At 48.3% G+C, this 15,197-nt stretch overlaps 1 protein-coding gene across 1 annotated transcript; it reads left to right on the forward strand.

The window, feature by feature from the left end:
* Window positions 1-244: 244 nt before the first annotated feature.
* On the forward strand, window positions 245-15,074 carry KCNS1 (potassium voltage-gated channel, modifier subfamily S, member 1). The gene is made up of 3 exons (XM_015418025.1): window positions 245-271; window positions 3,955-4,947; window positions 14,625-15,074. Exons 1-3 carry the CDS (start codon window positions 245-247, stop codon window positions 15,072-15,074), a joined length of 1,470 nt encoding a protein of 489 aa, XP_015273511.1.
* The last annotated feature ends 123 nt before the right edge of the window (window positions 15,075-15,197 follow it).

The following is a 15,197-nucleotide window of genomic DNA, read 5'->3' on the forward strand; positions in this document are numbered from 1 at the left end:
ATGTGCCTGATGGCTTATGAACACACAGAGTTGTCTTGTGTTGAGTCAGACCACTGATCCTTCCAAGTCAGTATTTTTCTAGTGAGCAGTGATCTCCTTTTTGGAGGGGAAAAAAAAGGCCGTGCATGCCAGGGATCGAACCTAGGATCTTATGTATGCAAAGTATGTGTTTGACCAGTGAGCTATGCTGCTTTCTCGTACTTAAGGTGAATTATACAAAAATGAGATGGAATAGGATACAGTAATGGCTCATCCGGTCTTTGTGCTGGGAGTGAGTGACTCAGCATGCCTGGACACTGGGGGGCGCTACATCACTCTAAGTGTGTATAGGTGTCATCTCCTTGATTGGCATGCCTCTCTTTGTCTTTACCTGAGGGCTGCCCTCTGACCCCTCCTCTCTCTGCGTGGCTTTGTCCTCTCTCTCTCTCTCTACATGGCCTTCCATGGAGACACATGTCTCTGCAGGTCTCTCCTGTACAGTGCCCTCGTGCCAGATGAGCCTGCCATTTGTAATAGGGAAAGTGCTCTTTAGGTTAGGCTTCTTTCTCTTCTTTTGACTGCAATGTGAATGTGAACTGAATCTACTTGAATAAATGTAAGTTTACCAGTTTTGCAAAATACTTCTTGGAAGATTTATTTACTTCACTTAGTATCACGCTTCTAATACTGGACAAAACTCTGCTATATTAACCAAATATCTTAATGCTTTGGAAGTCCATAACATTTATTTGTACAGATGTGTGCGTTTGTGGGTCTACACTCCCCCCCCCCCCACGCTTTCCTGGGGTTTTGCAGTCTGTTAATGAAGCAACTGGAGTAGCAGGCAGTCCTTGATGTATGGCTCGGCATCATTGCACTGTCAGTAAAGGTTTCCCTTCTGCTCAGACCCAACACAAATTAAATGGGAGAGTGACTGGCTGTACCATAGATGGCTTTTAATTTGCTGAGTCCGATCACTTTGTAGATGTTCTTTAAAACGGCTAAGCAACAGGGATGGTCTCGTTGAAGAAAAACCTTCTCTAGGGCCATCAGCTCTGCAAAGTGCCATCTGGAGGGGGTTGTACTGTGTGGTAAATGCGGGGCAAGAGCGTGCCGAAAGCAGTCTGACTACTGATTCCTGTGAAACAGATGCAGAAACAAAACGGCCCCCCCCCCCCGCAACAAACCTGAAGTGGAAGTGGGGTGGAATGCAGAAGGGGGAAGAAAGGGATGCGCTCTGAAACCATGGCTAAATACAGATGCAGAAAGGGCCTTCCTTGGTGGGACAGTCCTCTTTTGCCAGCTATGGTGCATTTTGCCACCTTATTTCATAGACCAAAGGTCTTTCCCCCAGTATCTGAATTGCACTGTCATGTATTTGTGACTTTCCAATATTCTCCACCCCACCCCCACATTGCTGAGAACTTTCCCAAACTTGCTTTAGAATGCATTTTTTTTTTAAAAAAAGATTGCAGCTAGAGTATTTTTGCACCAGTGTTGAAGAAAAGGTGTGGATTTTTTCAGGTCCCACCCACACTGGTGCCGTTGTTCTTGCCCCAAAAGCCTCCACCTGTCTCCCATACAATCAGAGGGCATTTTTTGATTTTAAAAAAGTAATTAACATACCACTATAGTGATGTGTCAGTTGTTTTTTTGAAAAACCGTCTGGTCGCAGGTGTGGGGTGTGTGGCCATGGGGGGGGGGCGAGGCAAGGAAAATTCTCTGTGAATGCCTGCCCGAAGCCATACAGAGAACCGTTGCTTTGTGGAAGCACCCAAATTTTCTTAGCCTGGGAAGTGTTTTGTTTTTTAAAAAATACAAAACTAGAGTCTTAAGGATGTACAGCTCCTTGTTTGGAGTCACTTTCAGTTGTAATCCTCCACAAATGTAGACTCACTGAGTTGTATTTTACTAATCTGCTAAACTAAGTGCAGAGTTTTCCTCTGGCTCAAGGAGCCTTTCTTGGGTGGGAGAACTTCTTCAACCACTGGCAGGTTCCTTCAGCTGAAGATCCAGCCTGTCTGAAATATGAGCTAGAACCTGTCCCCACAATGAAATAATCCAGCCTTTGTTCCAAACGATAGTTTACATCAGCTTTTCTAGCCTTCCCTTTTGGACCAAAGCTGTTGAGTTTTGTATCTTTCCGACAACCCAAGAGCAGGGCGCTGGCCTTCATCCCAAGCATCATGAAACTTATTCCACAGGCCTAATGGGCTGTTTGGTGTAATGCCAGTCTGGTGTAGTGTTGAAGTGTGTGGATTCTAATCTGGGAGAACCGGGTTTGATTCCCCACTCCTCCACTTGCAGCTGCTAGATGACCTTGGGCAAGCCATAGTTCTGTCAGAGCTGTTCTTGAAAGAGCAGTTCTCAAAAGAGCTCTCTCAGCCCCGCCTACCTCACAGGGTGTCTGTTGTGGGGAGGGGAAGGGGAAAGGGTTTGTAATTCACTCTGAGTGAAGGGCGGGGTACAACTCCAACCTCTTCTCTTCTTCTCTGCAATAGAAGGCTACAAGGCTAAACTTGCTTTGGAAGCTAGGCGAGTTCCGCAAGCACATCTGTTAGGGAGCACAAAAGTTCTACTGGGCTCACACGAGCCCCTTAAAATGAACCCAAGCAGCAATTAGAATCCAGGCTACCATCCTTTTTCAGTGGGAGCCTGGAATAACCTTTCTCTGCCTACTGTGTTTCTGCTATAATACTCTGGCCACAGCTGCTTTGTCCCCTTCCGTTTGGTGTAGCGCTTAGGAGTATGGATTCCAATCTGGGAGAACCGGGTTTGATTCCCCACTCCTCCACATGCAGCTGCTGGTGTGACCATGGGTCAGTTACAAGCTGTTTCAGAGCTGCTCTCAAGAGCAGTCCTCGAAAGAGCTCTCTCAGCCCCACCTACCTCACAGGGTATCTGTTGTGGGAGGGGAGGGGAAAGGAGATTGTAAACCACTCTGAGATTCCTCCAGGTAGTGAAGGGTGGGGTATAAATCCAACCTCCTCCTCCTCCTCCCCAGATATAGGTTCAGCTCCTCTGGAGTTTTTCCCTAGTGGAAGGATTTCGGTTCGCAGTGCACAACTTTCTAGCCTCCCCCTTCCTGTGGCAGCCTGCAAATGCCCCACCTCCAAATCATGTTTTTTTTGGGGGGTCCCCTGTCTCCCAAGAACAGGTTTTCTGGGAACATTTCAGATGGTGGCAGGGGAGGCTAGAAAGTTTTGTTTTGCAAGCAGAAATCCTTCTGCCTGTGGGAAAGCTCCAGGGGATCTAAGCCATAGAAACAAGGTAGGGGAAGGGGGCTGCAACAGAAAAGCAACACGCAAGAGAAGTTTAAGGATTCCCTTCCTGTTCTTTGCCATTCTCCACTGAAAATTGGCCTCTCACATGTACAGTTCCCAGCTCCAGGTTGGGAAATACCTGAAGATTTGGGGAGTGGAGCCTGAGGAGGGTGGCACTTGGAGTCCACCTTCCATAAATGCCATAGACTGTTATGCCATAGAGTCACCTTTCAGGTGACCATGGGTCAGTTACAAGCTGTTTCAGAGTATTATGCCATAGAGTCACCTTTCAGGTAAACAGATCTCTCATGCCTGAAGATCAGTTATAATAGCGGGAGATCTCCAGCATTCACCTGGAGGTTGGCAACCCTAGATTTCTGCTTTTGCTCAGGACCTGCAGCCATTGGAGCTTGAATGCACATTCACTCATAATACATAGCCTGGCCATCTGTTAAAACATCAGTCGTTAGAGAGCTGGCTCTCTCAGTACTGTATGGCAGGGCTGGTGTAAGTCACTCTTAGCCAAGGAAGCGACTTGCCTGATTTATGACTCTCAAAGGGAAGCATAAGTATGCTTAGCTAGATAGGTGATTATCTGCACACACTCTAAGCATCTGTGTTTTTATTACTTAATTCAGATCCTTTGGCTTCAGCTGGAGGAGAATCATGCTAAAAAACCAGAAATCTTTACCTTTTATTTCCCTCCCTGCAGGTCCAATTAGCCCCTGCTTTCCTGATCATGGTCAACAAGACACTCCATTACTGGGATCCTGCATTTGAGGATGGTGTCCTCAACATCAACGTTGGGGGTCTGAGAAGAAGCCTTAGCTCGAGCGCCCTCTCCAAGTTCCCTGACACCCGCCTCGGGCGCTTGCTTTCCTGCGACACTGAGGAGTCCATCCTGCAACTGTGTGATGACTACGACGTGAGCGCCAGGGAGTTCTACTTCGACCGAAACCCCGGTTTCTTCCTGTACGTGCTTCATTTCTACCAAACCGGCAAGCTTCATGTTATGGAGGAGTTGTGCGTCTTTTCCTTTTGCCAGGAGATCGAGTATTGGGGCATCAATGAGTTTTTCTTGGACTCTTGCTGCAGCTACCGCTACCATGAGCGCAAACTGGAGAGCTGGCATCACAACTGGGATGAGGAGAGTGAGGTTAGCAGCGTGGACACCTCCCCAGATGAGATTTCTGATTTCAACCACGACCTCCTTCACTACACCACCCTGCGCTGTGGCAACCTGCGGAAGCGCCTCTGGCTCACCATGGAGAACCCCGGCTACTCCATCCCGAGCAAACTCTTCAGCTTTGTGTCCATCAGTGTGGTGCTGGTCTCCATAGCAACCATGTGCATCCACAGTATGGAGGAGTATCAGCTGGTGGACGAGAACGGCAATACAATGGATGACCCCGTGCTGGAATACCTGGAGTACTTCTGCATCTCCTGGTTCACTTTCGAAGTGACGGCCCGTTTGCTGCTGGCGCCCGACCTGAGGAAGTTCTTCAAACACCCCTTGAATCTGATTGACATTGTCTCAGTGTTGCCTTTCTACTTCACCTTCTTGGTGGATGTGACCATGGGGAAAGAGCCGGAGCTAGGGAACCTGGGCAAGGTGGTGCAGGTTTTCCGTCTCATGAGGATATTCCGGGTGCTGAAGCTGGCGCGACATTCCACGGGCCTGAGGTCTTTAGGAGCCACTTTGAAGGTAATCTCGTACTAGGGTCCACTGACATTTCTCTTGTCCCTTCGGTTCTTGGCCCTGGAGTTGCTCATGGATTCATCACTGTGCCTGAGAAATCAGGTCCACCATAGTAGCCAAGAGAATTCCTCACCAACTCAGTTTGGAGGGGAACGTTTGTGGCTGATTCACAATGAGCGACAGTTAATTGTGTCTTTGCACCTTGGACTTTCTGCATGCAGAGCACATGCTCTGCTACTGTGTCAGGGTTCTCTAAGAGGATAGGCAAACTGATTGTAAACTACTCAGTGCCGGGCTGGTGATAATTTGAGCTGGGGCATCTGCCCGGGCTCAGGGATTCTGACACCAGCTCCCACTGACACTAACTCGCACCTGCACACCTCTTCTGCACACCCGTCCTTCTCCCACTCACTTGCAAGCCTGCCACCTCCTGGGCTGCCCAGCACCACCAGGGAAGAGTGTTTGGGTGGTGCAAGAAGCGCTCATTGTGGTCACACCAGCGGCACTCTCAGCTGTACACACTGCTCTGTGCCACTGAGGAAAGGGCATGCAGGTGGCTGTGAACACAGGTGGTGGGAGGGGGTTACGAGCAGGCAAGGGAAGGATGCACAGACAGATGTGAGGTACGTGGGTGGGAGCAGAATGGGGAGGTATGAGTGGAAGTCCCGGTGGTGAGCACCGTTTGCCCAGGGCCCCTCAAAACCTGGAACCAGCCCTGACTCTGAGATCCTCAGAATAAAAGTTTGATGTGAATGAAATGAAACAGTATTTGGGAGATTACCTTTTCTCCTACTTTCCACTTACTTGTGTCCTACGCCTCCTTGACAGCATAAAATGTGCCAGGCTTGTAATACGTAGGCAGGAAAACCTGGTTCTAGGGTTCCTGAAAACTGTGCAGAATGCTTTCATTCTGGCGGCTTTGAAGTTAAATGGGTAATCTTACCACCCGAATATTGATTGTTTTATTGATTGTGCTCCAGTGTTTGTCCAATCAAAGCCAGAAAGTCTTTTAATAATGTGAAGGAATAAAAGAAAGGGCGTGTTTTACTGTAGAAACCTTATTTATAGGTTTGATCAAGCTTTGGTTTTTAATGTACTTATCCATTCCATAACGAGAGATGGGTTAGAAATCCAGCTAATTCAGTTTTGCTCCAGGAAGGCTTCAGTCACTGCTGTGTACATACGAGGTGAAGGGAGTGAGGGAAGTGGGCAAGCCCCGTGATAAATCAGGTTTGTGCACAATGCAAAAAAGCTCTGGTTGGTTCACATGACACAGAAGGCAACCTAGGTTGCAGTGAGCATTTTCACAATCCTGCGTGCAGCATTTTGGTTGCTTTGCTTAAAATATGGTTTAGTTTTATGATGGAGAGAAGTAAAAAAAAATAGGACTGATTGGAAGGGGGAAATGCTTGTGCATCTTATTTATTTATTTATTTCCTTCATTTATGCCCCACCTTTCTCTCCAGTGGCGACTCAAGCAGGCTTACACGATTCTCCTCTCCTCCATTTTTATCCTCACAACAACCCCGTGAGGTAGGTAATGCTGAGGGTGTGCGACTGGCCCAAGGTCACCCAGCAGGTTTCCATGGCGAAATGGGGATCTGAACCTGGTTCCAGTCCAACACTCTTAACCAGTACACCACGCTGACTGCCTCTAATCTTCCTGAAATGTTAAGGCTGGTGCCTAGAAAATAGAATCGCTTTGCTTGCTCTTCTGAGCACATTTACCTAGGAACAGGCTGCCTGCCAGGCGCCCTAAGATTAACTGGCAAAAGCTGGCATTCTGAAGGCACTTTGGGGCCAGCTGGATGTATATGCATATTTGGCAGTTTAGGGCTCATGGCTGCGATGCTACATCCCCCACAGTGCAGAGGGTGCCTGAGGGACCGAAGCTTGTTGCAGTGTGTATTTTTGTTTTTAGAAGAGGTTGGGATCATAATTGTAAATGAAGGCAGGGTTTCTGCAAGAAGCTGGACTGAATTCTTCATGCTCAGCCTTACAGGGTGTGGCCTGAAAGCCATCTTGCCAAGTGTAGGACCCGAGGGACAGTGGAGAGACTGCTGGTACGGTACACTTTAGCACACCAGAAGTTCTTGATAGTCTAGTAGTATCACAGGGTTGCTATGAGCATCCAACACCTGGGCAGAATAGCTGAAGACGTTAGCCAGAAATCTTTGTGCACGAGGATGCATCTCGTTTTTCAGAGGTTTGTTACTGTACTGTACAAGGGGTATATTATGGTACCAAATATTTTTGGGGCCCAGCCAGGCCCTCACAGAGGTCAAAAGAGGCCCGGGCCACTTCCAATTTTGAGGGGGGGCCCCCCAGTAAATTAAAAAAATGAAGAAGTGCGAAAACAATGATACAAAATTAGTAGTATTATATTTTAAATGTTTACATTTAATACAGTAAGAAAAAGAATATTGTAAGACTCTGTAATAAATGTTCCCATTTTTACTTAACATGTGATTTAATGTCAAAAGTGTAACTTTGAGGCCCACTGAAAATGTGAGGCCCGGACCAAATGGCCCTGCTGGCCCCCCCTCTCAAAGGCCCTGGGCTCAGCCATTTTGGATAGCTGGAAAAATACCCAGATCTATATCTGGCTGAAAGAATAGCGGCTCAAGTATAGCTGAATGCACACCCCTATTTAGAATAGCTTGTCTATATTAAATGGAGACTATGAATAGTAGAGCAACATGGCCTAAAACTGTACCCTTGGCTGATAGTACAGGTGAAGCAACTTAATGGAATCCTGACTGCCGTTTTGGTCACCCACTGTAGATCAATGCCAGAAAGAACCACTGAAAGTACTGGGGGAATGGAAAGTTAATCGTATGAGAAATGATGACAAAGACTCGACATGTTCTTGTTATAAAAAGTTTGGGGAGCTGGCTATCATTCTGTGAGTAATAAGAGCAGAAGAGCTGTCCAAGGAACTATGGACCCCATGAGGCAAACATGTTGAACTCCCAACTTTGTGTTTGTCTCCCAGCCCTGTTGTCGGAGTAGAGGGAAATCGGTAGCAGAATCAGTGGACAAAAAGAGGTGCTTGACAATTCCCTTGTCCATTGATTCCCCACAACACATTTTCTCAGGTATTTTGTCTCAAGCTGGTTCTGGAAGAATGGACTGTATTTATTTGAGACATTTCTGTGCCACTGTTTGACCCAACTCAGTGTTCCAAAAATGGCAACCGTTAAAACATGTCAAGCATAACACATAAGCGCACAAACTGGGAAGAGGGCTAATAAGAGTTAATAAAGGAACACCAATGAAATAAAAAGGTCTTCAACTGCTGGCTGAAGACAACGATCGGTGGAGACAAATGAACCTCCCTGATTAGGGAGTTCCAGAGTTCTAGTGCCACGGGTGAGGAGCCCGTTGGATTGCCACCCATTTATCCTCAGATGGCAAGGCACCCAAAGTAGGGCCACCGAAGAGGACTGGAGAGATTGGGTAGGCTCGTATGGGAGTAGGCCATCTTTCAGGTATGCTGGCCTGAAGCTGCATAGGGCTTTAAAGGTCAATACCAAGACCTTGAATTGAGCCTGGAGTGATATGGTCCCTATGACCCACTCCAATCTACATTCTGGCTGCAGCATTTCTGTACCAACTGAAGCTTCTGAACAGTCTTCAAGGGCAACCCCATGTACAGCACACTGCAGTACTCTAATCTAGATATTACCTGGGAATGTACCACTGTGGCAAGATCTTTACCACCCTAGAAGGGGCTGAAGCTGGTGAAAGGGACCCCTTGCCCCTGTTCACCTCTTTGAGTTGGGGTTCTGGCTCAGTGCTAGAGCATCTGCTTTGCATGCAGAAGTCCCGGGCTCAATCCCCGGCATCTCCAGTTAAAAGTATCAAGTCGTAAGTGAGGTGAATGACCTCTGCCTGAGACCCAGGAGAGCTACTGCCAGTTACAGTACATAATCCTGGCTTTCATAGACTGATGGTCTGGATCTGTATAGGAGACCTTCATAGGTTCATCTTGATGGGTCAAAACTTCTGCGGGCCTGTGCTGTGTGAAGCAGCAGGTGAAAACCTAGTGAGCCACACGTTTCTTGGGCTTTCACGTTATGTGTGCTGCCAGATTGCTGAATGACACCCAATGTGGATGTTCTCATCTCCTTATTGCTGTCAACTACAGCTGTGAAATCAGGATGAGGGAGGACTCTCGCTTCAGAACATCTGCTGCCGCTTCAGATTTAGAATAATTTTCCATGCACGCAAATTGCAGAGTAATGCTCATCATAATTTGACTCCCACCGTGGGAATTTATAACTCTGACAGAGAAATAAGTCATCAAGACTGCAGGGGAAATAGGAGCCAGACTACCTGGGAAGAGGTTATGATTTACATCTTTAGAGAGGCATCATTTATGCTGTGGGCAGAAGGTCATCTGTTTGACAGGTGTGTTTAGGCTTGGCACCAATCAGGGATTGGGACTCAGGCTTCACGGACAGGCAGCTTTTGAGGAGGGCTTTGGAATGAAGATGGGCCATTCCAGGCATCTGAGGAAGCAGAGGAGATCGGGTGGAATTATTCAAGAGAGCAGGAGACATCTGAAAGGCTACCCAGAGCTTGAAGGGCGCTGCTGTTAATAGGGGCCGTAACCTGTTTGAACTTTTGTTTGGAAGCCTATTTCTCATTGCCGCCTTGGGCTGGAAGTGTGTTTTGTTTGATTGTGTGTGGGTTTTATTCCCCCCCCCACACTCCATTCACACAGCCAGAGGAAAGTAAAAGTAATGGCTGCTATAAAAAGATGAAAATGTGTTATTGATCCAGAAGCCTGGGACCCATTATGTTCAAGTGTAAACTGCATGCTGAGATCTTTGTCCTTTGCACACACACACACACAGCCATATCTCACCAGCGGTTCCTCTCTGTAGCTATCTGGCTCCCCCACCCCACCCTTAATCTATTTTTCATCTTTTTGTACAGCTCAGATTGTTCCATATTTCTGGCTGGGCTTTATTACTCTTTATAGTGCAGTCCTAAGCCGAGTTCCAACTTTCAAAGCCCATTGACTTCGGCGGACTTAGAAGGGTGCAACTGTGTTTAGGACTGCACTGCAAGCAGCCCATTGACTTCAGCGGACTTAGAAGGCTGCAGCTGTGTTTAGGACTGAACTGCAAGCTGTCTGTCTTGGTCGACTGCTTCATTCTGTGTCTGGCTGTCACTCTGCTACCATCCCCATCTGTCTGTCATTTGCTCCCTGCCTAGAAATAACTGGATCTGACAGATCTCCTTTGGCTCATGTGCCTCTGTGAGCCCACCCTGCCTCTACTGCCTAGAAATGAAGGGGGACTTCCATTCCCTTACCTGACATACTTGAGCAAAAACATGCAGTCAGTGACATTGATGGATGGACCCATCATCTTTTGACAACGGCAGGGGGGTCATTCGGTGAAAGTGTCGCTTCCAGCAGTTGTCAGCCACCTAAGTCGGCATTGCTCCTCTGCTTCCCAGGAGGCAGGCAACAGTTCTTGATAAGAATAGCAACTGGTTTGGATTCTCCTTGAAGCAATGATGGGGTTGTTCGCCCAGCAATACAGACAGGCGGGGGCTTTGTCTTCATAAAGGGGTGGGGCTCTGGCTCAGCGGCAGAGCATCTGCTTTGTGTGCAGAAAGTCCCAGGTTCAAATCCTTGCATCTCCAGCTAAAAAGATGTGAAAGACCTCTGCCTGAGACCTTGGAGTAGGATTGGCCAGCTCCCCCCTGGCCACCAGTGAGGGATGGGAGGGAGCAGGGTTGCCAGCTCTAGGTTGGGAAAGTCCTGGAGATTTGGGGTGGAGTCGGGTGGGGGGGAGGACAGAGATCTCAGTGGGGTACAGTACCATAGAGTCTTCAGAGCATCCATTAGCTCCAGGGGAACTGATCTCTGTAGTCTGGAGATGAGCTGTAATTCCAGGGGTTCCCTAGATCCCACCTGGAGGCTGGCATCTCTACCCTGGAGAGCTGCTGCCAGTCAGAGTAGACAGTTCTGACCTTGATCGACTGGCAGTGTGACTCAGAGTGGCAGCTCTATTAGAGGACTGAGGACAGGGAAGGTCTGACTCAGTTGTAAGGCAGCTTTATCAGAGGACTGAGGACAGCGAAACTTGAGGCTTCCCAGGGAGAGAGGCTTCAAGAAGCTGTTTAAGTCTGCAGCCCTGTGCAGAGTTATTTTGAGTGTCGGTTTAAATAGACTTGATGGGCCTTGCTTCTGAACAACCAAGCAGAGGATCCAGCTGTGTATGTCATTTGGTGTCATATGCATTTCTCAACCCTGTCTCTTTGATGAATTTGTTTTAAATGAGCCAGCATAATAGAGCAGCTAAGTGTGCCTGCTGTGAATGGGGAAAAGTTCCTGGGCTCACATTTGCAAAATGCTGTTCTCTCTCAGCCTCCCCCCTCCAGAGTAGTATGGACTGGTAATGACCCACCTTGCAGGACTGTTGTAAAGAGATGCTCCACAGATCTCTTGATAGGGTTGATGGCTACTGCACCAGTCTTCCCACATCTAAGTAAATACAGACGCTGTGGGTCTCTAAAGTCACCTTAAGAACCTTGCTGGTGAGAACACCAGCTGGTGTTACTTATGCTAACAGAGATGCTGGCATATATTGAAATGCCAGCAGTGCTTCAGTTCCTTACCCCTCTTTGAGACGCTTATGCTTTTGTGGGGAGCCTGCGTGGTGTAGGGGTTGGAGTGCAGGACAAAGGAGTCCTGGGTTCAAGTTTTAACAGGGGATTAGACAAATACATAGAGGGTAGGCTCACCACTGGCTATTAGCCCCAAATGGTAGAGTTGCTAACTCTGGCTTTGAAGACTGGGGAGAGTGGAGTTTGGAAAGAGGATGGAACAGGGGTATGTTTCTGTAAAAATTGCCCTCCAAAGCTGCCATTTCCTCCGGGGGAACTGATCTCTGTAGTAGGGTGTGTTTTTGTTGTTGTTGTTGTTTTGAGATTTTTATTCCTCCCTCCCCAAAGCGGGCTCAGGGCGGATCACAAAAGCCAAGTCCAAGACTCATTACAATAAAATCACATTAAAAACAGTTAAAACTAACAATAAAAATTCATATAGGTAGCAAGAGTTTCACACCTGTTAGAGCCACAGATGGAATCAGCGGGCCCTTTCAGCAGTCTGGGAGGCAGTCTGAGAGCAGGGAGGCCAACTGTGATGGACGCCCACCGCCTCAACCACAGAGGCCTGGTGGAACAGCTCTGTTTTGCAGGCCCTGCAGAACGAAAGGTGCCTACAAAACTGCAGGCTGGGAAATCCCTTGAGATTTGGGGGTAGGGTTTGGGGTGGGACCCCAGCAGGATCTAATGCCGTGGAGTCCAGCCTCCAGAGCAACTGTTTTCTCCAGGGGAACTGAGCTCTGTGGTCTGGAGATCAGTTGTAATTCTAGGAGATCTCCAGGCTCCACCTGGAGGTTGGCAACCCTGCTCTGTAGGCAGGAGCTCATTTGTAATTCTGGGAGAACTTCAGAACCTCCATGTTCAGAGGCAGGGCATCTCTCTAAATGCCAATTGCTGGGGGAAGGGAGGCAACAAAAGCAGAGGACTTTGGCCTTTGTGGCCTGCATTTTGGTCTTCCAGGTGTAATCTTGTAGGCCATTTCAGGAAACTGGATGCTGGGCGTGAGAGACCATTAGCCTGATCTGGCCAGGCTCTCGTTTGTGGCACCAATAAGGCTCACAGTAGGATTTCTAGAAATCAGTTGGGCTTATTCATTATTTAGCTGCTTATACTCCACTGTTGGGCTTATAACCCCACCCCACCCTGGCTGATAACAACCCCAACAAAAACCCTTCAAGCCAAAGCTAATGATCAAAACCTACAAAGAAAAAAAAAAACGATGATCAAGTTAACAACGCAGGAAAAGTGAGAATCTGGCCAGACGTCGCTTCCCCTCTTCAGCTCCATTGTGTGGGTCCATCCTGCAAAGGCCTCTTTGCATGAGCAACCTTCTTGATCTTCCCAGCGGCTGAGAAGGCCGGCTTCACCCACACAGCGGCGTGTGGCTCTTGGCGCTGTGTGGGCCTCCTCCCCCCTCCTCTTTTCCAAGTGCCTGCTTACGGGCTGTGAAAGGGAAGGGAGAGTGACAGATATTTATTTGCCACCAGGAAATCAATCGTATCCCTGCCAAACGCTGCAGACACCAGACGGGTGTTTGTCTCGGCTGAATACAAACCAGGGACTGGCCCCGTTGCACGGCTGGCACTGGTGCCAATCTGGAGTCTGGCGGCGGTTTTCACCAGGGGGGACACTCAGGAGCTCCAGGCAGATTCCACCGAGGCCCAGATTTTGTCCATTGGAAAAGGCACGACCGCAGTGACGGCTCTGCCTGCGGCTGACGTTGCATTAGTCATGGGGATGTTGGTCAGCAAAGCCCTTTGCGTCATATTCTGAGAAATGGCTGAGAAGTGTATTGATCGGAGAGGGTCCTGGGGTCCTCAACAAGCAGATACTTGGCTGGCAGAATTTCAGCTGGTGGGGTATATGCACGGGGTGGGGGGAGCAGCTTAGTCTAAGGCTGCAATCCTGCATATGGTTACAGTGCATGAATCCCACTGAAATCATTGCCATTCAAACAGACTAAATGTCTGTGGGTATGCAGCTAATAGATGCAAGAGGCATTCTAAAGACAGGGTGAAGGACCGCAAAAGTCATGTACTTGCAAATACACCGACATCCTGCTTTTAAAAAAGTCCCCCCCCCCAAAAAAAAAGCAGGAAGGTACAACAGATGTGTCTTTTTATTATCATGATCAGGAGCCATACAATTCTAGGGGGGGGAGGGTATCTGGTTCTGTAACAGACAATCGCAACTGTTGTTGAGCTTTCCAGCATTCAAGAAAGCTGCGCATTGAATCAAATACGATCTGTCTGCATTGCCGACTCTCCAAACCAGGAGGAATGATTGGGGGGCTCAATGACACGCTGTTTTATCATTTACTCTGAAACTCTTCCAGTATATGGTTAGTAATGACTTTTAAACAAGCCCGTTGTGTAGGCAGAGCCTAATGACAGAACTACGTGTTATGCTGTGTTTTTCTCATGATGTGAGAGGACATGTGCAGTGCACTATCAGTGGGAGGCAAGCTTGATTCTTCCCTTGCTTGTTGATTTCCCTCTGCAAATGTCCAAGCCCCTTCTATTTTTATTATTTATTCCATTATTTTCCCCTCCTCCACTTTGGCTTAACCCTAGCAAATGCAGGACTGGAAACCTGTGTCTGCTGAAGTGCGGATTCGTGGTACCTGCAATCTACTTAAGGGCGAAATACAAACAGGAATTGAACCAGTTGTGTGTGAGAGGGCAGCCAGTCAAATTATCATTCAAGTGGAAAAGTCAAGGGTCAGCAGCTCTCTTTCATAGGGTTGCCAGGTACCCATGCCCACTGGCAGGGAATGGGAGGTTAGGGTTGCCAGATCCAGGTTGGGAAACTCCTGGAGATTTGGAGATGGAGTCTAGGGGGGACAGGGACCTCAGTGGGGTACAGTGCCACAGATTCCACCCTCCGAAGCATCCATTTCCTCCAGGGGAACTGACCTCTGTAGTCTGGAAATGAGCTGTAATTCCGAGGAATCCCCAGGTCCCACCTGGAGGCTGGCATCTCTAAATTAGCTCTCGGTTTTTGGTTTGGAGGCCTCGCAGTCCACATCTCCAATTGATCTTTGTTTTCTGTTTCAGCACAGCTACCGAGAGGTGGGGATTCTACTGCTGTACTTGGCCGTCGGGGTGTCTGTCTTCTCTGGCGTGGCCTACACTGCAGAAAAGGAGGAAGATGTTGGATTTGACACTATCCCTGCCTGCTGGTGGTGGGGAACAGTTAGCATGACCACCGTAGGCTATGGAGATGTTGTGCCTGTTACTATCGCCGGCAAGCTGGCAGCCTCCGGATGCATCCTGGGTGGGATTTTGGTTGTGGCACTGCCCATCACGATCATCTTTAACAAGTTCTCCCACTTCTACCGCAGGCAGAAGGCCCTTGAGGCTGCTGTGCGGAACAGTGACAAGAAGGACCCTGAGGATTCCGATAACTACCCAAGCCAAGAGTCAGAGATTCTTAGTGACGCTTTTCAGAGAGATGACATCTCAGACCATGGTGACCTCACCAGAAGAATCCTTCCAATGCATTGAATGGGATGGGAGTCAGGGACTTCGCTTCTGTTCTGGCATCAGATAGCAGGGAAGAAGCGAGCACAATGGTAGCAAGTGCAACTTGCCTGCCGTTAGTGGCTTGCTCCATAAGCACTTTTGTGG

This window comes from Gekko japonicus, unplaced genomic scaffold (genome assembly GCF_001447785.1).
Source record: "Gekko japonicus isolate JY-2015 unplaced genomic scaffold, Gekko_japonicus_V1.1 scaffold1270, whole genome shotgun sequence".
Classification (NCBI taxonomy): Eukaryota; Metazoa; Chordata; class Lepidosauria; order Squamata; family Gekkonidae; genus Gekko; species Gekko japonicus.